The 24573-nt window shown below is 37.7% G+C and overlaps 1 protein-coding gene across 3 annotated transcripts in view; it reads left to right on the forward strand.

The window, feature by feature from the left end:
• Atg17 (autophagy-related 17) overlaps positions 1-24573 on the forward strand; it is a 648565-nt gene that overhangs the window by 75195 nt on the left and 548797 nt on the right. For all 3 annotated transcript variants that reach the window (XM_090372636.1, XM_090372635.1, XM_090372637.1), the window contains exon 5: positions 17405-17520. In XM_090372636.1, coding sequence (XP_090228762.1) covers positions 17405-17520 — 116 coding nt within the window. The remainder of the gene's footprint in view (positions 1-17404; positions 17521-24573) is intronic.

Genomic DNA, 24573 nt, shown 5'->3' on the forward strand with positions numbered 1-24573 from the left:
TTTCCTTTTTGGCAATGTATGTTCGCTCCGGCATTTTTTCCAATACAGAGCAGTCTTGTCAACGTTAAAAATTTACTGCGTTGAATAGCCATCTTCATCAATAATTTTTTCCAGCACATCACAAAATTTCTCTGCAGCTGCAGAATTGGCACTGGCGACTTCACCGCATACTTTAATGTTTTGGAAACCAGCGCGATGCTTGAACCTATTAAACCACCCATTGCTTACCACGAACTTGGCTTGGGGTTCGGCGTACTTATCCTTAATATCTTCATAAATACTTCTTGCTTTTGCTTTGAATTGCCATTGGACTCAGGATCACTTGCTTCTGAATCTGATTTTCCATCCATATTATTAATAGCTGTTCCGTCTTCGATATATCACTTGAACACTGTTTTGTGATCACTGTTGATCTTAAGTGCATTGATCCTTTCACATGTTCTTTTATATGTGCACTGTCCCTTAAAATAGTATTCACCGTTGAAGCAGCGAGACCCAATTCCATGCAATAGATGACAAACTTTGTCCTGCTTCGTACTTCTTAATTAATCATCTTCATTTCTAAATGTTGTTTCTTTTCTTAGCACTGCTAGCATTTGCACTTTCCGTTGGTCCCTTTCCCTTCATCATTGTAATACGTAAATAGGAATGAAGAGAAGTTTCTGAAAATTTGTTTTTTATATGATTGAAGATTTCAGTGAAGGGGAACTCATTTCACCATAACGTAAAAACCCACAGAATTCCAGTTATTGGTATTATCGGAAATGCAGTAAGATTGAGTCTACTACCCATTTATAATAGATTGTGCTAACAGAAAAGCCCAATAAACTGGAAAGTGCAAATTTTTTTTATTGTTTTTTGGTTGTGACCTCCAGAAACGTGCTTTAAAAAAATATCACAAAGGTTTTCAAAATTGATTCTTATAATGAGAATATATGATAATGATGAAAGTGTAGTGCAATTTCCATTATAAATATGACCTTTTAGAGAGATAAATAGATTAGTAATATAGCAAAATTTTCAACTTCCAAGGACTTGGAATGAATTACCAGAGAAAAGAAAAAGAAAAAAAATAAAAACAATATGTTATTGGGTTCACATTATGGTATTTTCACAATACCTCCATTTATCCCTACAGATGCAAAATACGTTTCCATATTTTTTTCAGTTTGCACGGGCCAGCAAAAACTTATGTAAAGTCGAATTTGCGTAAGTTGAGTATTACGTAAGTTGGGGAGTTCCTTTATTTAATTTGAATAGCTCAAATAGGACACAAAATAGTACAATTTTTTAAACAAACTTTGTGTTAAATATTGATAGTAAATTTAATCAGATGTACATAGTTCCTCCTCAATTGTACTTTTTTCTTTTTTTTTTTTTTTTTTGAAGAAATTGGAAATGTGTTGATAAAAGATCCTACTATATTGTCATTTTATGACAGTGTTCTTCATTTGTATTAGAGCGTAGAAATAATTTTTAAATTCCTCATCTGAATTAATAAATCTAATAAGAGTATTGAGATAGCCTCCATCATAGTGCAGTTTTCTCATTTTTTTTCCATCTTTGAAATGTTTTTGCTGTATCATTTCCTTCTAGCCATGTTCACCTTCTTATTTCACCTTCTTCTAGCCATGTTCTTACATCAACAAAAAATTTTTAATATCCTTTTTCATTACTATTGTGCTACATATTTTGACACTCTGAGCCCATTTTAAGAAGTAAGAACATTGTCATAATTTTAAATAGTTTTCCATGCACTTCTTATTGTACTCTGCTCTACTTCATCGCAATTTTTACAAATTGTAAATAGTTCATTTTACATTATAATTTTTAATATTTTCAAAAAAATAAAATAAAATAAACCGAATTGTTCCTTTTGATATAAACCAGTGGTTTTCAACCGGGGTGCCGCGGCACACTAGGTTGCCACAACAACATTCTTGGGGTGCTATGTAATTTGGGTTAAAGTTACTTAAAGTTGTTATTATTTTTATTTATTTTTTTAAATTTATATATTTATTTCATTATAAAAGGGTACAATATAAACGGTAGGGTACAATATCCATTGTACCATATCTTTTTAATTTTGTGGTGATCTATAATTGATCTTTATTTAGTACCTTTATATAAAGAATAAAATTATTATATAGGTATATATTAAAAGGTCGAAAACCACTGTGTTAGGTATTTCTTTTGGCCTAGAGGTGCCGTGAAAAAATTACTGGGACACTAAGAGCACTGTGAACTGAGAAAGGTTGGGAACCTCTGATATAAATACAACTGAGTGTAATTACCTTATTCAAAGTTGTATTGGGCTGTGGTAATGGGCAGCGAGAAAAGACATTCAATGTTGCCATTGTCATTCAGTAAAATTTCATCAGAGGAAGGTTCAGAGGCATTATCTAATTATAAAAATGTTATAATATTTTTACTTGCATTTCATTTTTCCTTTCGGCGATTTTATTTCATTTATTTCATCAAGGAAGCCACATGCTTTTGCATTTGAATTTTGAAACCATTCGGAAAAAAATTCAAAATTGTATCATTAAATCCATGTTCAGGAAAAATCTCCATTAGGCAGTCAAAATTAATGAGATTCTATTCTATATCCCTATTTGACTATATGACTCTCATCAACTGGTGCAATACCACCACTTTGCTTATTGGAGGCTTGAAGTGGTGGAACCCATGTTTAGTCTCCAGAGCTAAGTTCCAGTCATCCTTTCCCAATCTCTTCCATCATGCAGTATGACTTTTGAGATTATGATGGACATCATGGTGAGATCCAATCTTCCTTGCATTTCGAGGGTACAGCTCTAAAACGGTGTTCGCAGGCTGGCCGCTAGTTAGTACACCAGGCTGAATCTATTGGTAACTCTTTAGGAGGATTCTGGATCAGCTAGTGTATAATCTTGCTACCTCTACTCTCCCAGATAGTGACTGGAGGGAGTCCGAGAGTGTGTATATGGGGAGCATTGTCGAGGCCACGTTATGTCAAGGATCTGGGTATATTCTTATCATGTGCACACCATATCCAAAAATTTCATTACTTCATATAGCATGTCCCCCCCCCCCCCACTTTTTCTTACTATTGAATACACCACGAATTGTCAAACTAATAGAGTGAGCTTATCTGCGAAAAGATCTAAACCTCCCAAACACTTCCTAGTTCATTTCACAAATATATGTGGTCTCAGTTCTAATCTCAACGATGTCCATTTCCACTTGCAGTCTGCCAAACCTCATGTACTTTTTCTGAGAGAATCTCAGTTATCAGCTGATTCATCATTGCTCATCTCAGTTACCCAAATTATTCACCGAATGATTCCTTTCGCCTCAAAAGTGTACTTGTGCATATATCCTTTCCGATATTCCCTGTCACAGACTTGGTAACTTAGAATCTTCTGTTGTTTAAAATCTCTCTACTTCATTCTCTCAAATTCATCTGTTGTCTCTACCATTCTCCCAACTCTACTAATCATTTGGAACTCTTTGACTTCCTCTCTTTGTAACTTGACTTTCCTAACAGTGAGGTAATTTTCCTTGGCGATTTTAATGTTCACAACTTCTCAGCTTCCGTTTTCTAGTCACACAGACACAGCTGGTCGAGATGCTGAGGCTTTTGCAATTGCTAATGACCTTACACAGATTAATCATTTACCTACCAGGATACTGGAAAATCCTAACCATACAGCCAATACTTGATCTTTTTTTCACAAACAACCCTTCTAAGTACACGGTCAAAGTGAGTGATCCTTTAGGCATCTCAGATCACAAACTGGTGATTGTCTCTTCTCCAATGGAGCCTTTATCTCATATGCTATTCTCAACCTCATGTTGTTTGGCATTACAAGAATGCAAAATGGGATGATCTGCAAGATTTATTTTCTTCTTTTCCTTGGTCGGATTACTGTTTCAAAACCTCTGATGTCATCATTTGCTCAGATCGTGTCGGTGAAATTATTCTTGTAGGAATGGAATCCTTTATTCTACACTCCACTTTAAAATCTCGTCCTTTATCTAAACCTTGGCTTTCCAATAAATATGCTAAGGCTGTTCAAGAGAAGAATGTTGCATATTGTAATTGGCCTGTTTCCATTTCTTCCGTTTCATTTTCTGCCTACACTAAAGCTTGGAACAATTGTAAAGCAGTTATTAATCAGTCCAAACTAGATTTTGAACAGGCTAAGAGTAGAAAACTTGCTTCTTGCCCTAATGGTAGCCGAGCATTCTGGTCTCTTGCTAAAGCTATTGGCCACAACTTTTGCCCATCTCTGCTCCCACCTCTGTCCAAACCAGACGATTCTGTTGTCACTTCAGCCAAGGATAAAGCTGACCTGCTAGCATCCCATTTTTCTTCCAACTCATGTATTAATGATCTTGGAAAAACACCTCCCACCATTCCCAACACACGCTTCATTCAGTTCCTCCTGTGGCCTTCCGTCAAAAGGAAGTTAGAAGAATTTTGACTAATCTTGATGCTAAGAAAGCTCCAGGTCCTCATGGTATTTCTCCACTTGTTCTCAAAACCTGTGCCACCTGAACTTACTCCTGTTCCTTGCCACCTGTTTTTCACTTTCTTATTCCAAAGGTGTTTTTCCTTCTGTTTGGAAATTTGCTCATATCTTGCCAGTTCCTACAAAGGGTGACAAATCCCTCCCATCCAATTATTGACCCATTTCAATTAGAACTCTTTATTGCATACAAAAGGCACACACTGTACACAATACCCTTCACGGCTACAAGCCAGGGGTTTACAGTAAAGGCTAATACAATGTAATACTGGAAAAAAATTTAAACACTGGAAAAAAATTGAAAAATTTACATATGAAAATATTTACACAACAGCATGTTATCAAGTTAAATTATTCTCCAGGAGCAGTCCTTTTACAGTGCTGGAGTCATCTGAGCAGGCGCAGAAAGTTGGAACACAGTGGTGATGGACAGGTCCTTGGGAACAGGTTCTAATGTCCTGTGACGCGGTCCTGAGAAGGAAGTCGATGGTGTAAATTCTGTCTATTTTTTATCCAATGCGAACTTATAGAGGTCGCCATCCAAGGAGTGTATTTGCACAGGTAAGAACCAATCGGATAACTTGAACCGGTTTGGGGTGGCCTGAAGGACTGGATTGGCCCGAAGGCTTGGTACGGGGATTCTCCATTCTCCATCCAGTTAGCCCAAAAGTCTGGTTCCAAAATAATGCCAACCATAATTTTTACAGCAAAGACGAGTCTTCTCTCATGGATAATGGCAGAAAGACGTCTGATGTTTAGAGCTGCCGCCATCTGGGTGGTCCTTTGTGCAGGGGGAAGACAATTTCCATACAGCCCACTTCAATAGCCAAAATTCGCCCACAAAAATCCGTCTCAGATGTGTTGTGGCAGTTGAGGTCCAGACTTCTGCACCATAAAGTATGATCGGATAGATACATGTCTTAATATATCTGCACCCAACGGCCTGGTCATGGACATGTATAAGTTGTTGTTGAAGCATCCACCGGAGTCGACAGAACTTTATTTGCAGATGGTCTATGTGTGGTAGAAAGGAGAGCTTCTGGTCAAAGATAATGCCCAGATCGGTGTGTTGCTGAACAGCAGAAATCGCAGATCCTCTTATATTGGGTTGCACCATTGTTGGGTTGTGTTTGAGCGAGAAGCTCAACTGTTTCGACTTCTCAGGATTGATGTGAAGGCCGAAACCAGATAGGAAGGCCTTGAGGTTCTGGATTTTCTGTACAATTAAAGCATTTGTGTTGTCAGCAGTGTCTCCAGGGTTTATAGCAGTGAACAGCTTTATATCATCAGCGAAGGTGATAATATCAGTTCGGCCTGTCATGAAAGGCAGAAGAACAGCTGAGAACAAGATACCAGAGAGGAACCCGGCTACACCAGGACTCCATCAGCTGTAATAGTCCTGGTGTAGTGCAGATTGCCATCGCGAGCAATAATGGTCCTGTTCTCAAGCATTGTCCGAATAAACCAGAGCACATCTCCTCCAATGAGGTAATACTCACTTAGTAGCCTAGCCAATGCGTGAACGGACACAGAATGAAATGCTGCCTGGACGTCGATGTAAGCAACAATGATTTCCGAACCGTTCTCAAATGCCTCAAGGATTTTGGTAGTGGTGGTGATGACTAGATTTGTAGCGGTGGATCTTGACCGGGTGGCATAGTGGATCTGTGGTGGCTGATGTGCCATTATTTGAGTGGTTAATGTTTTCAGAAGAGATTTTTCAAATATCTTTAATAGGCTTGATGCAGAAGAAATAGGATGGAAGTGACTGGACTGAGAAGCAGAGCGTATTTTTGGCAGTGGTCTTACTAGATAGACATGCCATATAGGAGGGAAGAATTTTTGATGAAGGATTTTGTTGAATAATGACAAAATGGGATCAACAATAAATGTACTCGGGCATTTCAGCATAAACTGAGGAATCCCATTGGCGCCAGATGGGCCATAGGTGCTAAACTATTTATTGCATCAATCAGTTGATATTTGGTGAGTTGAACTGAATTTAAGGGGTCTGTTGAAATTGGATTGATTGGGAATTTCATTGGTGTAGTGGATTCTGGCTGAGCAGCGAACCTAGTGATATGGTCAAGCCAACTGCTCAGATTGAGTGAGTCGATGGCGTCCTCTGATTTGTTTCTATGGAAGGGCTTCCGCTTATTTATGGTAACCTCTAAGTGAAGTTTTATTGCCTCCCTCTTGTTCCTAATAAAAAGCACCCTAGCTAGGGAGAAGGCAGTTCTGTCCGAGGGTGAGCCGGAGTTTTTCCATCGCTTATGCATGTTCTGTTTGACGTGAAAGCTTTCAGAGACTTTTGGACTCCACCAGGCCCTTGAATGCTCTGTAATGGTTAGCCTCTTTGTTGCAGAATATAGAGAGATAGTGGCTATCCATCTTGTCATTAGGTCGATTCCGAGTTCAGGGTCGCATTCCTCAAGTACATCCCGTGGAATTGCCTGGGCTGCATAAATACACCTTTCAGGATTGAGGTATTTGGGCGCTGTAATTGTTTTGGCTGTGACTTTTCACCTGCCAGAAGTGATGGGCATTTCTATTTGCACAGAGAGAATGATGGGGTTATGATCAGACTGTATATTGCTTGTCGGGTTTTGATTAGCTACACAATTTGCTGACATGAACATGAGGTCCAATGTGCTTTCACCCCTCGACGGTGGCGTGCTCACCAGTTTAAGACCTAATATGTCTAGACGCTGACTCAGTCTTCTCTTGAGGCTCCCCAGGGTATTTGGGAGATTGAAATCCCCACAGATGACTTGCTTCAGTGATGAATGGAGATGGTTAAGCAGCCAGTTGAGGAGTTCATCAACTACTTGTGCGTCTGGAACTGGTGGGATATACACTGCGACAATGTCGAGAGAACTGTTCTGGCTGTTGTTTTAAGAGTGACTAGAACTGCCTCGAAAGAATCGGACTGGCTCGATACTGAGTGGAGGATAGAAAATACCTGCTCATTAAACAAAATTGCAACTCCTCCTCCCCAGTGGTTTTCTCTAGACGTGCACACCATCTCATATCTCTGCTTAGTCTCTGACCAAGTAGAAGAAAGTGTTTCTTCACTGGGATCAAGCCATGTTTCTGCGAAGCAAACCACGTTCATTGAACTGGACAGCAAGAGCTCCTTAACTTCATTCAATTTGTTCCTAATGGATTGCACATTTTGAAATAGCAGTTGGAATGAAGCTGTTCTCTTGACCTTGACAATGGATGTACACTGTCTGATCCGTCTGTGATGCGTTGCTGATTTTCGATTTGTTGAAACGATGACAGGGATTGTAAAATTCAGAGATAGAGATGCCGGAGATATTGAGTAGTTTTCAGTCGCCGTTGGGAGCCCCCCTTTCCATAGGTATGTTAAGGGTGAAATATGGAATTACCTTTTTGCTATGGCCAATCCCATGTAGAGCCGTTTGGTTGTTAGCTGGGAATAAAGATACATCATCTAGTCAGAGTCTGGACTGTTGTGGACACCTCTCAGGGGTATTTGAGGGTATTGTTTCTTTTCTGCTTCGTGTTTCATAAAATGACTTGATGATGGTGCCGAGGGGCCATTTGGTACACGTTCCAATCCTTTCAAACCGGCTTCTGTCACAATAGATGTGAAAAGAAGCATACGATGTGCTACGAGTGTTCAGTCTCTGAATCTTTAAATCCAACTGGAGTTCCTCAAACAGTACATCAGTGATGATCTTGCTGACATGTCCGTGGCCAAACGCGATACAAACAAACTGCTGGGGGAAAGTCAGGGTGATGAACCAACCAGTTTGAAAGGCTGAAGCTTCAAAACTAGTGTGGTGCCCGTCCAAGTGTTTTTCTTCCTATTCAAACTGTTTTGATTGGCTGTCTTGCACTTGGTAGTCTGGACATTTTACGGTTTGGCACTCAGCACCAAGTTTGTGGCAGCCCTTGTAGTGGTCCGGGTTTGTTGAGAGCTAAGTGATGAGTGAATTCCTGGGTTGCAGTTCAAGGGCTTATGATGTGGCATTTTGGTTTCTGTACTGATCAAGGCTTACTTGGTCGGGTGGCCCATGAACACTGTTTGTTTCCTTGGGCAGGTTTAGCTTGAGCACATTTAAATATGATTTAGCTCTCTCAGAGGGCTGTTCAATGCAATCTCTCATTTCTCTATTACACTCATAGACAGTAATAGGCAGCGTGTTAGCGACTACGCCTTTTGGTCAGTTTTCCGCTTCAACGCCAGAGCTAGTCGTTGAGAAGGATACATGTTCAACACACTTTTTTCCCAGTTGAGGAGATACAGTGCCAACGTCGCTGCTAGCTAGTTTTGAGGTCTGAGGAACCCGCAGAAATGATCTTAATGTGGATCTCTCAGATAGCATAACATTGCGCTTCAGATTTAGCATCTTGTTTTTCAGCAAGTTCATTTCCTTTCTAATTTCCTCATTCTGTGCACGAAGCTCTTGGTTTATACTGAGTAGAGTGGATAAACATTCATAAATTTTCGGAAATTTCTCCTCTAAATTGTGCATATACTCTTCAGCTTGCATAGCAACAGGGTAAACAAATTGCATAAATGCTTCCGCTATTACGCTGCTAAGGCTATTCAGGTTGCTGAGATGTAAGGTATGTGTTTGTTCACTCACTGCATCACGGGGGATCTGCATGTACGGAGCAGGTATGACCAGCATTTTGGCAGTTGTCAGGACAGATATGACAACAACACGATTTGTTTATAATAGCGGTGTCGGGCTGCGTTTGTGAACTCACAGTTTTCCCCTTACCATCAATGGGTGGGTCATTTGTCTGTTCTTGCTCATATTCCAAATGAAGTCTACCTTCCTGATCCAAATTACTTTCTTTATTCTGCAAGTCATTGTTTTGCATATCAGTGAAACAGTGAGGGGTTACGGAATTGCCCTCTTCCAAAGTATTAAATATTTCTACCGATGCATTATCTTCTCTTCGCGGAGGAGGGGCATCATTCCTTCCTATTGTCTGTTGCTGTGGTTCCTATTTGTTTCCCCTTTACACAACATTTTCCCAGAAACCCTTTCCTTTTGCTCAGTGACTTGATAGAGGCTTGAATACCCCGAGCATAACAGGCATATTCTGTGCTTGGATTTGCTGCAGATTAAGGTTTCGTCTGCAGCAATATGACAGAGGTCACATGTGCTAGCAGATACTGCGAGTGTTGTGTTCTTTGTCTGGGTCATTATTGCCATTAGCAAGCAGCTCCCTGTTATTGCTGAATTAAAAGATTAAAAGATTTAGAGTCCCTGAGGAAGGGTAGCGGCCATTTTCGATTCCTGAGGCTAACTAGTCAAATAGCTCTATTCATGCAGGATCAACGATAACCGTGAAATAAGGTCAGTCAGTTTTACGGCCAGTGTTCATAGTTAAATTACTATTAATATAAAAATATTAATAAATAATTACCTGATTAAGGCACAGGTCAAAGAAGAGTATCACTATGTAACTGGTATCCTTAGGATCATGTAGATACTACTCATGGAACTGTTCATAGAGAATTTCATTCCATATTAAACGCACACACGGAGCACATAGAGTTTGCGTCCTCACCGACGCTCTTAGTATCACATTTGTACTTCTACCACATTACTTCTACTCTTTCCAAAGTAATGGTGAAATCAATTAATCACCAACTCTTAAGCTACCTAGAAACATTCCATCTGATCAACGATCGCCAGTATGGATTCCGTCAGTGTCAATCCACTGGTGATATTCTGGCTTGTGTTAACGCATTTCTGGAAAAATTCAATGAAAAGTTCAGTAAAACACTTGCAGTTGCTCTTGACATCTCAAAGGCTTTTGATCATGTTTGGCATAAAGGTCTTCTAAACAAGCTTCCATCTTATGGTTTGCCAATTGTTTTTTGTAATTGGTTATCCAGTTTTCTCTCTGACTGCTCACTGAGGGTGGTGGTATATGGCTCTCTGTCTTCTAACTTCTCCACTAATGTTGGTGTACCCCAAGGTTCAGTTCTTTCCCCCACTCTTTTCCTCTTGTATATTAATGACCTTCTTGATTGACCGGAAATCCTATCCACAGTTTTGCCGATGATAGCACATTGCATTCCACTTCACAGTTTGACAAACCTCGCCCTGCTCAATCAGCTTCAACTTCTCGAATATCCACTACCAATTCCTTAAATGCCAATCTCCAGGTATTTTCTCCAGTGGGGCCAAGACAACTTAGTTGATTTCAATCCTTCTAAAACTGAGTCCTGTCTTATATCTACAAAAAGGATTCTTCTGCTCCTATGCTCATCTTTGGTGACACTCCGATTTCTAGGCATAATGATATATCTCTTTTGGGGATTACCCTAACTTCTAATCTCTCTTGGCACAAGCACTCTTGGCACTATTGCTTGATTACAGAATAGTTAATACAAATAATAGTTAATACAAATATTGCTTCCTCTGCATCTAAAAAACTTGGTTTTCTCTTTCGCTCTCGGCGTTAATTTTCTTCCAAACAGCTGTTCACTCTGTACAAATCACAAATCCGCCCTACCATGGATGGAATATTGTTCCCACATCTGGGGCAGTATCCCCAAAACCTCTCTCAGGCTTCTAGATTCCATTCAGAAGAGGGCAGTTAGGTTAATTAATGACTCATCTCTAACAGTCTCTCCACTCTCTGTCTCATAGACGTGCTGTTGCTGCTGCATGCCTTTTCTACCGATACTTCCCTGGGCATAGTTTTTCTGAATTGGCTTCTATAATTCCCCTCTCTCTTTCAAAATAGTCCACACACGTGCTGCCAACATCCACTTACTCTCCGACTTCAAACTCACTGAACCAAATTTTCATCTTCCTCGATTCATTCAACTGCCGTTTTCTGGAACAACCCTCCTTCGTGAGTATTTCCTGAAAATTAGTCTACAGAAGTTCAAGTCTAATGTCAACAACTATCTTCTTTCATCTTCTCAACCTCCAACCCATGCACAGTACTAAGTACTATCAGTTCTAATACCTCTCGTTTGGGGTTTTCATAAAAGAAAAAAAAAATTAGATTACAGAATAGTTTAGGGCTAAAGCCTCATGGTACATAGGGAATTAACTAGGATACAAGTTAGTGCAATTGCATCATTTCTCTACGTAACCTGAGGCTTTAACCCTAAACTATTCTGTAATCTAAATTACTCCACACCATCAGGCATCTCTCATTGTGTGGAGTTATACATTGCAACTGGGTTGTTGTCATTGCAATGCCAGGGTACTTGCCAGCCACTGATGAGGAGCTAATAAGCTCTGAAATGGTGCCTATGGGTGATGGTATCTTCTGAGAATAAGTAACAATAGTCTTCTCCTATGGTGAAGCGTTACTTATTCTTCAGGTAGTACGGTATCATGGTAACTATTATTATTATTATTAGCCATATGGTGCAAGGAAGCCTGAGGCTTATGCTGCACCGACCAAAAAAAAAAAATTTCCCTATTACCCTAGAGAGAGAGAGAGAGAGAGAGAGAGAGAGAGAGAGAGAGAGAGAGAGAGAGAAAGTAGAAGGGAATCACCAAGAAAGGGAAGAATGATGGTATCCAGCTCAGGACCTGGGTGTGCCAAGCCCATACTCACCAGATGTGAGACCCTGGGGGTACTCATGAAGGTATTTGCAATATGAGATATACTTAATGATGCCAATTTATAACTACTAAAGGTAGTTGGCTGCATACAGAAATGATGTACTTGCACTAATTTGTACTCTGTATCCTTATTGATTTCTTTAATATTATTGCTTTTCATGTATTTTTACTCAAAAGCAAAATTAAAGTCCAGATGGCAGAGAACAGTATACATTGAACAAGCACATTAGGATGCCTTTTATTCACTTTTAAACTTATATTTCCTTGGGAAACTCTGTTGGGAATCAAGGAGCAGTGAATGTTCCCCAATTTTTACCACTTGATATTCATCATTTTCTTCATTTGTTCACACTGTTTACATTTAAAATAGAATACACTGTAGCAGTGTATTCTATTATAGTATTATATTCTATTAAAGAAAGATCTGTAAAGATTCATATTAATCAAGTAAGATTTAATTATAAAAACACTGTCAGTGAATAGGAAATTGTTACAGGAAACAAATTTCTGCTTGAATTTAACAAAGTAGAGGTAATTTTAACACTGAGCCCAGCACCTAGGGAAGATTGTACTTCAATGACAACTTATAAATCAAGGAGAAAAAAGTTGGTCAGTGATGTGGTCTAGGTCAACGTTTCTCAAACTGTGTTCCACGGGATGTGAACAAGTGTTCCCCGAAAAATCGTAATTAATAATTAAAAAAAAATAATAAATAAATTTTGCATATTTATAGCATACACCACTTTTGTATCATTATAATATTTAACATAATTTTTTTTCGGTTAACATACTGGCATAGACTAATAATCAAATAGACTGCAGAACACTTTTTATTTTGGCGGGCTTTGCATAGAGAAGTATGTGTAGAGGTAATGACACCTACGAAAAAGTAGCAATATAGTGATCTAATATGCCATTCGTATGCGATTTAGCCTGGAGTACAGGTTGAAGTAGAGGAAGCGAACCAATATCATAACTAAACTCACTTCCCTGTATAAATTTTTTTGATAATTATTAGTATTTCAAAATATTATTACTAAAATATGTGACCATAGATTTGTGGTTGAAAAAAGGAACTTTAAAACAAGAAGCAAAGTACTTCTAGTAGTGCAACTTGCTTGATGAAAATGAACACAATATTGTCACAGTTCAAAGTGAGGATGAACAATTGCAGCTTTTTGTTTCCCAGAAATCCAAAGTGAAAAAACAGGAACCAACTAATGAAAGACCAAAATGAAAGTACAATGACAGTTATTTCAATTTTGGCTTTACATGTGTTGGAAATAAAGATGCTGCTGATATACAGTGTGCCATATGTAATGAAATATTAGCAACAGTTCTTTGGTTCTTGCTAAACTTGTGTTTCACGTGTTCCACGAATATGTTGTGAGATGAAAAGTGTTCCGTGACTAAAAAAAAAGTTTGGGAAACGCTGGTCTAGGCGATGATACACACAACAGATATGCAATTCTCCATACAATGCTGTGTGTCCACATTCTGTAAAATCAGAAAAAGTGTTATACTTTTTATTATTTATTTATCATTAATAATAATAATAATTATTATTATATTTTATTATATTATTTTTTTGTAACTTGCAGTGATGCAATTACAGCTCCTATGTGCGTGGCAGCCTCTGTTCTATTGAAGCTGCAATTTGCCCTTTCATTAATTACCGATTTTGTTGAACTGGCCTCAGTATGCTGATCACAAAAATTTCACACTTATTTTGACTCCTTACTATAAGCTGTCATCTTATAGTAAGTATTATTGTATCTTACCTTCATTTATATCATTCCTAATTTTTCAGCTCTTTTGATTGTTTGCCAGATGTTATACCACAGCCAATATTTCACAGTCCTTTATTAATTTGTACAACTCACTTTCATAGTACACTATCTCTCTCTCTCTCTCTGCGCTGCTGTTTATTTTACAAATAGTGTTAAAATACATATGACAGGATATAATGTCTAATTAAACAAAAACAATGTTCATCTACTCTTTTGGTGTTAGAAAATATGTTTTCCAGTCCAAAAATGCTCATCCTCACTGCCTTTTAGCTGCATTGTCTCTTATTCCATTTAGAGGAAAATTCCCATTAGAATTTGAGAGGTTCAGAGAGCTACTAGTTGAGAGGGGCTAGGGAGAATGAGGTAATATAGACACACTTATCTTACGATACGAGCCAAAATAACAAATACAAATATCTCAAGTGTTCTCATATGTAGCTGAAAAAGCCAATATTAACTGTAGATGTGGTGGTCATGATAACGTTTCAAATAAATGGGAAGATAATGCTAGAGTAACAAGGGTTTAAATAGCTTCAAGGGATGTGTCAGGGTAGTAAGCTATACAAGAACATTGTCTTAACTGTCTTCAGTAATATCAAGAGTGTTGCCAATAAAATGAGGTAATTTGAACTCCTGATTAAGACAACTATTTTTTTTCCCTTCTATTTTTTTGGTAGTTGTTGGCGCATTGGATTTTGTGGCCATAATGCACCTCCTAAGGTTTTTGCAGTACTTTGATCCAAGCCCGAGGCGGGATTCGAACCTGCGACGTTTGGGTTGCAAGGCAGGCACTTTACCCACCCGGCTATCCCGGTCGGCATTAAGACAACTAAAGGCTTCATAATAGGTCTAATGTAAATATGGTGTCACTCAAAAATAGGGAAGGCTGAGTTTCATTATGGTATTCATAATGTATTTAGGTAGGATAGACAAGAGAAGAAGTGAGATCATGCTTCTTATCAAAAGCAGCCTGAGCATAATAAAGGCTTTCCCAGATTCAGAACCTATGCATGTCAGCATACAAGGTGTGACTATTAAATAATGAGACTTGCAATAAATATAATGAAATATTTTGTCATGTTATGTTATGTTATTTGGTTTTTAGGAGCATTAGCAACTAAGGCCATATTGCTCCAGGAATATGCGGTGGTCATTTTCGCATCCCCCGTATTTGGTGGTGACGGGCTCGAACCCCGGTCTAATCAAGAAGTGTGTGCTACGCATTGCTGCTCCTTCCCACCTGGCTACAGAGGCGCCTAAATATTTCGTACCTTAAAAGTGTCCCTTTCAAAATAGTTGCCTTGAGCTTGTGCACACTGTTCTATATGTTTCTTCCAAGTATAGAAACATATCTGGAAGTCATCTTCTGTAAGCCCTTTTAACACTTCAATCATTTTTTTCTGAATGTCTTTAACAGACTGAAAATAGGTTCCCTTAAGTGTTGTAGAAATGCATCACCATTCAAAAAACTAGTGTTTTATGAATAATAATATTTAATGCAGTGATTATAAATAAAATAAATTTAGGTATATTATAATGGTGTCAGTCTAATATTAAGATGCGAAACTTAATATCACAAAAAAGAGATAAAGATGGAGGTAGATAAAGGTAATTTCATGACTGTTCTACAGGCCAGATTGAAGAGTGTCTGGTAGATCTCTCATGGGCAATAGCTTCCCTACCTGCTGATGACAAAGCCAACCTGTTGACCACTATTCTTTTTATCAACAGTGTCAAACTGACAGCATAGCCTACCATTATTATGTCTTCTATGACTATGACATCATCCTGCTGACCGGGCTAGCCGGGTGGGTAAAGTCCCTGTCTGGCAACCCAAAGGTCACGGGTTTGAATCCCGCCTCGGGCTTTGATCAAAGTACTCAAAAACTTTGGGAGGTGCATTATGGCCACAGAAGCCGATGTGCCAACAACTACCAAAAAAAAAAAAAAAAAAAACAACAACACTATCCTCCAAATAGTGAGGAGAATGGCTTCTTCCTAATACGTGCCTCAATGGAAAACTCTGCAGGGGAAATTCTAAAATGTTTTAAAATTTCCCTTCTGGAGCTCTCCAGCCTGTGAAAGGGAATGGAGAATCTACTACAGTTCTGCAATACAACAGTTTTGAATTTGTTTTTCAACCACTGTTAAAAATCTTTTATTTAAAATGGATTTGGATTTTATCATTTATCATACAAGTCTTTAACTTTTCTTTCTATCTTCTTGCTGCAGATGTAAAACATTGGTAAAGATATTGAAACCATTTAGTCAATTAAAAAGTTTCCTTTCATTATATGATAAAAGTGTCACCCTTTGTATTGGGTTTTTTCTCTCTCCTTATTGCAGTCATGCAGAATGAATGCATGGCTGGATATTGCTGCTTTAGCAGGGCTTTAAATTTGCACTTCAAATTCGTTTCCTTCTAAGATATGTGTGCTGGATTTTGATGTAAAATTTTCAGAAGTATATGGGGTATTTAAAGAAATTCAGTATAGCTATGACAGATCAATTATTCTTATGCTGCTAAAATACAGTAAACCCTCGATTTAACGGACCCCAATTAAAACGGATTTCAGATTTAATGGACCCGAAAAATAATAATACAGTAATGTACATATTAATCTTGACCATATTATTTTTTTTAGTTTATACAAAACTTCAGTGTTATTATTAATTAAAAATTAATAATAATTACCTATTTCCCTTATTGTTTTGATAATTACCTACTTTTATTTTTATAATCAAATTCAGGAAATTGTAGTCAGGAAACCGTTTTTTATTCTTTCTGAAAACGTGTTCAAATAGCTGTTTTCCCAGATTACAGATAACAGATAAGAGCAGGCGGTGACTTGCGAGCTGAGCGTGACTCGGAACACTAAACTGCAGGTCTCCTGACTTGTTTTGTTTTGGTCTCAGTCTTCCTCAAGCTATTGTGCAGTCAGGTTGTACACAGAGTGTTTCTGTAATTTCTGAATTATGATTTCTGAATTGTGACTTCATTTATTAAATAATTTTGCAATCCTTACAATTTAAAATGGCATCAGGTGATAGAGGAGTTAAAAGAAAACATGTGAACTTAAATGTGGCACAGAAATTACAGCTAATTGAGAAATTAGAACAAGGCGTCTCAGTAGCACGTGTTTGTGAAATTTACAGCGTAAAAAAGCAAACTGTTTCTGAAATCCATAAATCAAAGGCCAAATTGCAACATAATTTTATATTGTACAGTACTGCATATTATATTAAAGCTTTTTTTTTTTACATTACGAACAATAAAAAATTCCCCCCAGGTTACATTTGATTTAACAGATTTTTGGAATTAACAGACACCCCTTCTCCCCCATTAATCTGTTAAATCGAGGCTTTACTGTATTTTCAAAATTTAAGGAATTAAGAAGTTTGAAAAAATCATGTTCTGTTTTGATCATGAAATTTTATTAATAGCATGATTTATTTTTGATGACTTAATATTTAAGTATTGTTAATTCTGACAAGTATATTTTTTAATTTGTTATAGAGTTTTTATGAAAAGGCTACAAAACAAAGAAAAGATTGTGAAAATTTAGTACATGAACAGCATCTTCAACAGCAAGGGTGGGCTGCTGTGGTTGCCAATCTGGAAGACATAACAAGGTATGCATGTAGAATAAATTATTTTCTATAATTTTCTAGATGGAGTCTAGACTTTAAGACAGTGCATATTATTTTTATATACAAAATGTCCACATGTTAATAACTACCATTTTAATTATACAAAGTTACCCTAGGTCTTTTCCCATCCATTTTCTCATAACTTGTTTTGTTATTATAGACATATCTTTTTGGCAGTAATTTACTTTTTGGGCTATATAACTGACTAAATTTTGTTGTTTCACTGACTAAATTTTGTTGTTCTTGAAGAGAATTTTATCAAGCATTTAACAAACATATCCATACAGTAAGCTGTTGCCTGTTCGATTGTTTTGCTATTGTTTACACGTTGAAATCCTAGGATTATAGATATAAATGAGATATAATTAAAATTAGAATAGCCCCAAATTTAAAATATAAAGTTGCTCATTTAGTAATTTGTTTGTAATTGAAATGCGTAAATAATTGTTTTAATTGCTTTTCTTTCCTCAGAAAATCCACACTAATATTTAACCTTTGCAGTCCAGTATTATTTTCATTATCTTCCCCATGCATTCCATCTCAGTCAGTCCAACAAATACAAATGACTGATTGAAATGTGACATTCAAAAATTATTTATTTTCTGGTTTACATGAGCTAATATATAAAACAGCATGACAAAATAGTTTAAAAGCTCTAATGCAATATTTATTCTTTGAAGAAAATATTCACAAAACTTTCCATCCAGATAATTGACAATGTTTTTTCACTTTAGAGCTCCCAGTTTGAATTCCTTGTTTGTCCTTTTGTGGGTGGGCAAAGATGCTACATCCAAAATGTCTGCAGAAATCTCTTCCTGCTAAATACATTCTTGAAAAATTTAATTCTCTCTGTCATTATTCAGAACAATATTTCTTTATATCAATTTTTTAATTTAGTTCCATGTTGATAACTCCAGAAAACTCGTTTAGTTCATTTAGTGAAACATATACCCACTTACACAATATAATTGCTTATATGAAGAGTCAGAAACTATTTTATATGTAAGTTTCCCTTTTTCCCCTCAGTTTTTTCAGAAAGGTGTAATTTCACCATCAGAAAAGCTTTTGCTAGATCTTGACAGCATGTCTAAATACTTCACTTTAACATAGAGTATAAGTTACTTTGTAACTTCACTGAAAAACAGTTCCTTTTGTTGTTAACAACTGAATATAAACATCAATAAACATTACATTTATGTGAAGTATAAATGGATGGCAGTACAATGGAGAAAACAGATTTTATAATCAAAAACAGTCACACCATTTTCCACATAGGACTTGAGAAGGACAGAAAAAAAAAATACTGCCTGCCATTAACTATTGAATATAAACATGGATGTAGTTTTCCAGATTGTGTTTATGAAGTATAAATAAATGCCAGTATACCAGGAAAAAAAATTTCATAATTAGAAATGCTGATGGTTGCACATTTATTATACATTTAGTTATTAATTGAATTGCATTTTATTTTCATTCAGGATTTAAAAGTAACTAACTGGTAAGGGAAAAATTTTAGAATAAGTATCATTTTACTTTGAATAAACTTTGTTACAGTAAACAACAATATATTTTAGAGTGTGGCTCATTGCTCATCTGTGCTGCATTTAAAATGAACTTCCAGAATCATTTTAAATGCAGAGAACAAGCTTTCCATATCGACAGAAGTGACTGGACTAACTTAAAATGTTAGCCTTTGTAACTTATACTTGAAATAGAAGTTCCTTCTCATTTCCATTAACAAAGCATCTATTTGTCCTAAATTGTTTCAGCAAGCCTGTGCAAGCTGGGGACTAAGCAACTGATGTGGATTAGGTTCAGATAGAAAACTTGTAATGCAGAAGCTACTTTTATCATATATGGAGCAATCTGCCTTTGGCCAGCAGGTAGTTGATTGCTGGAACAAACTCCCATCTGTTATTGTGGAAGTTGATAGCTTAAATAAATTCAAAGAGGAACTGGACAAAATGTTTAGAGGTAATGGATGTGTGAAATAGGTTTTTTTTTTTTTTTTGGCTGATGCTGCATAAGCTTGCTTTCTTGCATCACATGCCTCTACTACTACTAATGTCAATTACAAAAATACAGACTTTTTCATCAGGGATTGATTCTTGTTCTGTCCACAATTGCAAAGAATGGTTACAAAATCTTGCAATTGTGAAGTAATTCACGTGTTTGAGAACCTTAAAATCAACCAAATGCACAATATAACAGTTTAAAATGGCATCAGGTGATAAGAGTAAGAACAAGTGCATGTACACTAATGCTAGAATTATAATAAATAAAATTGATGAATTTGAAGTGCTGATCAAGACATCAAAGGTAGATATTGTTGAGATATGAGAGACATAGTGTCACAAAGATATAAGCAGTGCAGAATTAGAATTTGGGGAATACAATGTGTACAGAAAGGACAGACAGGGTAGAAAGGGAGGAGGGGTTATGCTGTTAGGCAAATGCCAGCGGTTTATCAAACTCTAACAGCTAGTGATTTTGTAATAACTGAGAGCAAAGGGCAGGAGAAATTGTTGAAGTTAAACATAAAAAAGGCACTTGGAGCAGAGAAATCTATCCAGTTTTAATGGAGGCAGCGAGGGAGGTAAGCAAACGCTTAACCATAATTATGAGAGCATCCTTAGAGTCAGTGGAGGTCCCCATGAACTGGAGATGTACAAATGCATCCCCAATTCACAAAGGGGATTCAAAGGGTGACACAAATAATTATAGACCTCTTAGTTTAACTTCTGTTCTGGGGAAAATAATGGAGTCACTTGTTAAGGAGGTGATACAGAATCACCTAGACAAGACAGCAGTAATAGTTCAGACACAGCATGGGTTTGTAAAGGGGAAGTCTCGTCTGGCCAATTTTATTGGATACTGCGATGTGGTCACAAAGGAACGGGATGCAAAAAATATTTTTGATATCATACACTTGAATTTCAGGAAAGCTTTGGCACATAGAGTATTACCACTCCAATTTGTACTGCTGTACAAATTAGAGTGGTATGGCATTAAGGGCAAGTTACTGCAATGGATAAAGGGATGGTTGAGTGGGAGATGGCGGCGCCTCTGTAGCCAGTGGGCAGGAGCAGCAGTGTGTAGCACACGCTTCTTGATTAGATCGGGGTTTGAGCCCGTGACCACCAAATACGGAGGATGCGGAAAGGTCAGGGAATGACCACTGCATATCCCTGGAGCAATATAGCCTTAGTTGCTAATGCTCCTAAAAACCAAATAACAACAACATAACAATGTGGGAGATGGCAGAGAGTGGTAATAAATGGACTCTGCTCTACTTGGACTAATGTTATTAGTGGAGTCCTCCAGGGTTTGTTGCTGGGCCCATTGTTGTTTTGTGTATTTATCAGTGATATCGATGAAGGTATATCATGCTTAATATCCAAGTTTGCAGATGATACAAAGGTTGGCAGGGTTGTTAAGGACAGTAAAGACAGTATGCTACTGCAACAGAATCTAGAAAAGTTAGGCAGATGGGATGAGAAGTGGCAACTGAAGTTTAACATTGACAAATGCAAAGTACTCCATATGGGTAGCAGTAACCCAAGAGAAATGTACCAACCGTGTGGTACTACACTCAGGGAGGTGGAGAATGAAAAATACCTGAGGATAATTTTGCAGTCTCTGAGCAGTGCAGACGGGTTGCCAGAGCAGGTCATTGAGTTTTGTCAATGATGTATATGAATTTTGCTACCAGAGACAAGGAGGTGGTTATCCCTTTGTATAAGGCAATGGTCAGGCCACACCTTGAGTACTATATACAGGTCTGGAGGCCTCATTTTAGGTAGGTTGTAGAGTTGCTAGAACGAGTACAGAGAAGGGCAACAAGATTGGTGAGAGGAACAAAGGGACACGCTTAAGAAGAAAGGCTTAAGTTCTGCAAGTTGCAGCATCTGGATGCTAGGCACCTCCGAGGTGATCTGGTCTTGTATAAGGCTTTGAATGGTTTGAGCAGGCTCAATGCTGATGGGATACTTCCTCTTGCTCAGATTAAGAACCTGAGGGGGCCATAGATTCAAATTGAGGAAAGACAGTTGTAGAATAGATGTGCAGAAGTTTGCCTTTAGCCAGCGGGTAGTTGATTGCTGGAACAGGCTTCCTTCTGTTGTTGTGGAAGTTGATAGCTTAAATAAATTTAAGGCTGAACTAGACAAACATTTGGAGTGAGCGGATGGGTGAAACGGAAAGGTTTTTTTTTTTTTTTTTTTTTTTTGGCTGATGCTGTATTGCATCATATGCCTCAGCTGATGCTAATTTTTCTAATTCTTTCTTAAATTTATTCAAACTACTCACTTCCATAACACCACATGGAAGTTGTTCCTCCTCTGCTTCACCCCTTGTGCATTATAGCCTAAGTTGCTGATGCATCAGCAAATTTAATGTAACAATAACAGCTTCACCCCTGACAAAGACTCCTTGTCAGGGGGTGAAGATAAATATGACATAGCCCATGGCCCAATAACAAAAGCAGATCCAGCTTTCCATGCCTGTGCTAAATCACCAATGGGATTACAAGAATGCCTCAGTCCTAACCAGGCAAGTAGAGACTATACAAAAAATCCTTCACTGTCGGCATAACCAACAGTATTAACCGAAACAAAGGCATGCAGGTAGACAGTAACCATATAGGTATTTACAAAAACAGAGTATTAGAACAGATAAAAAACCAAATTAAAAACCATAATAAATATAACTAAAAAAAAAGAACCCCCATTCCCCCTTCTAAAATAAGCTTGAACCCACCCATACAATTAAGATGCTCACAATGATTAGCCGTCAAACAGATATCTAATCCTACAACATCCAAATTCCTATTCTCGTTCTGAATACCCTCACCCTTAGCTGCAAACTAACCTATGATTGGCCCCAGGAGACTTTAACCGGAGTTTTATTCAAAACATTATTAGTTTGAGAGTACAGCACAGAACATAGAAACATAATGAATTGTAAACCACTTTTCTTGTATGTAATTGTACTAGAGGCACTTGATGCAATAAAGCAAGCGTATATGCTTATGTAGCATCAGCCAAAAAAAAAATTCACACAACCATTCCCTCTAAATGTTTGTCCGGTTCCTCCTTGAATTTATTTAAGCTACCAACGTCCACAATGACGGATGGAAGTTTGTTCCAGCAATTAACCACCCACTGGCTAAAGGCAAATTTCCACACATCTGTTCTACAACTGTCTTTTCTCAATTTGAATTTTAGATTAGGTTCGTAATCTGAGCAAGTGGAAGAATCCCATCAGGATTCAGCATGCTCAACCCATTCAAGGCCTTAAACACCTCAATCAAATCACCTCATAGGTGCCTAGTCTCCAGCCATTTCAATTTGCAGAACTTAAGCCTCTCTTGGTAAGAGGATCCCTTCATTCCTCTCACCAATCTTGTTGCCCTTACACGCTCAAGCAAATCTACATCATTCCTAAAATGAGGCCTCCAGATCTGTTTGCAGTACTCAAGGCATGGCCTGACCATTGCCTTATACAAAGGGATAATCACCTCCTCTTCTCTGCTAGCAAAATTTCCGTATATCATTGACAAAACCCCATGACATACTCTTGCAGCCTATCTGCATTGCTCAGAAAACTTCATATCTGACTGCACAATTACTCCCAAGTCTTTTTCATTTTCTACCACCCTAAGTGTAGTAACACACAGTTGGTACATTCCTCTGGGGTTACTTCTACCCATGCGCAGTACTTTGCATTTTTCAATATTAAACTTCAGTTACCACTCTCAGCCCATCTGCTCAAATTTTCTAGATCCTGTTGCAGTAGCACACTGCCATTACTGTCATTAACAACCCTGCCAACCTTTGTATCATCTGCAAACTTTGACACTAAACCTGATATACCTTCATCAATATCATTGATAAATATACAAAACAAAAGTGGGCCCAACACTGAACCTTGTAGGACTCCACTAATAACATTAGTCCACGAAGAGCAGCGTCCATTGATTACACCCTCTGTCTTCTCCCACTCAACCACCCTTTTATCCATTGTAGCAACTTACCCTTAATACCATTCTGCTGCAATTTGTACAGTAGTCTTTCATGTGCAACAGTGTCAAAGGTTTTCCTGAAATCCAAGTATATGATATAAAAATTATTTTTTGTATCCAGTTCCTCTGTAACCACGTCATAGTATTCAGTCAAATTTGTCAGACAAGACTTTCCCTTAACAAACTCATGCTGTGTCTGGTGCAGTACAATTATTAGTGCAGTCTTGTCCAGATGATCCTGCAATGCATCTTTAACCAGTGACTCCATTATTTTACCCGGAACCGAAGTTAAACTAACTGGTCTGTAATTACTCATGTCACCCTTCGATCCCCCTTTGTGAATTGGGGATACATATGCACATCTCCAGTCCGTGGGGACTTCCTCTGAATCCACGGATGCTGTCATAATCATGGCTAAGGGTTTGCTTGCTTCCTTTGCTGCCTCCTTTAATATAACTGGATAGATCCCATCCTCCCCAGGTGCCTTTCTTATGTTTTAACTTCAACAATTTCTCCTCCACTTTGCTCTCAGTTATTACAAAATCATTAAGCACCATGTTACAATTTGATAAACTTCTGGCATTTTCCTTCCTCAATAACTCTTCATGTGTAAATGTAGATGCAAAATACTCATTCAGTTTTTTGGCTATCTGAACAGGATCATCAACAGTCGAACCATCAATATTAAGTGGACCAATCTGATTCATCCTCTTTCTTTTAGAGTTTATATAAGTAAAGGAGTCCTTGCTGTTTTTCTTTTGTTAGCATCCTTTGCCAAAGATTTCTCATAATCTGCCTTAGCTTGCCTAATCTCCTTTGTGACTTGATTACAGACTAGCTTATTTCTGCCATAGGCTTCTGTGTCGCCTGATAATTTATATGCATCCCATGCATTTTTCTTCTCTGCCACAAGTCTCATTAAGTCATTTGACAACCATTTAGTCCGGAATCTTGAACAATATTTCTTAATATGTATGAAAAGTCCTAGTAGCTTCCACAATTAATTCCTTGAC

This window comes from Mastigoproctus giganteus, chromosome 4 (assembly GCF_048544385.1).
Source record: "Mastigoproctus giganteus isolate SK-2022 chromosome 4, ASM4854438v1, whole genome shotgun sequence".
NCBI lineage: Eukaryota > Metazoa > Arthropoda > Arachnida > Uropygi > Thelyphonidae > Mastigoproctus > Mastigoproctus giganteus.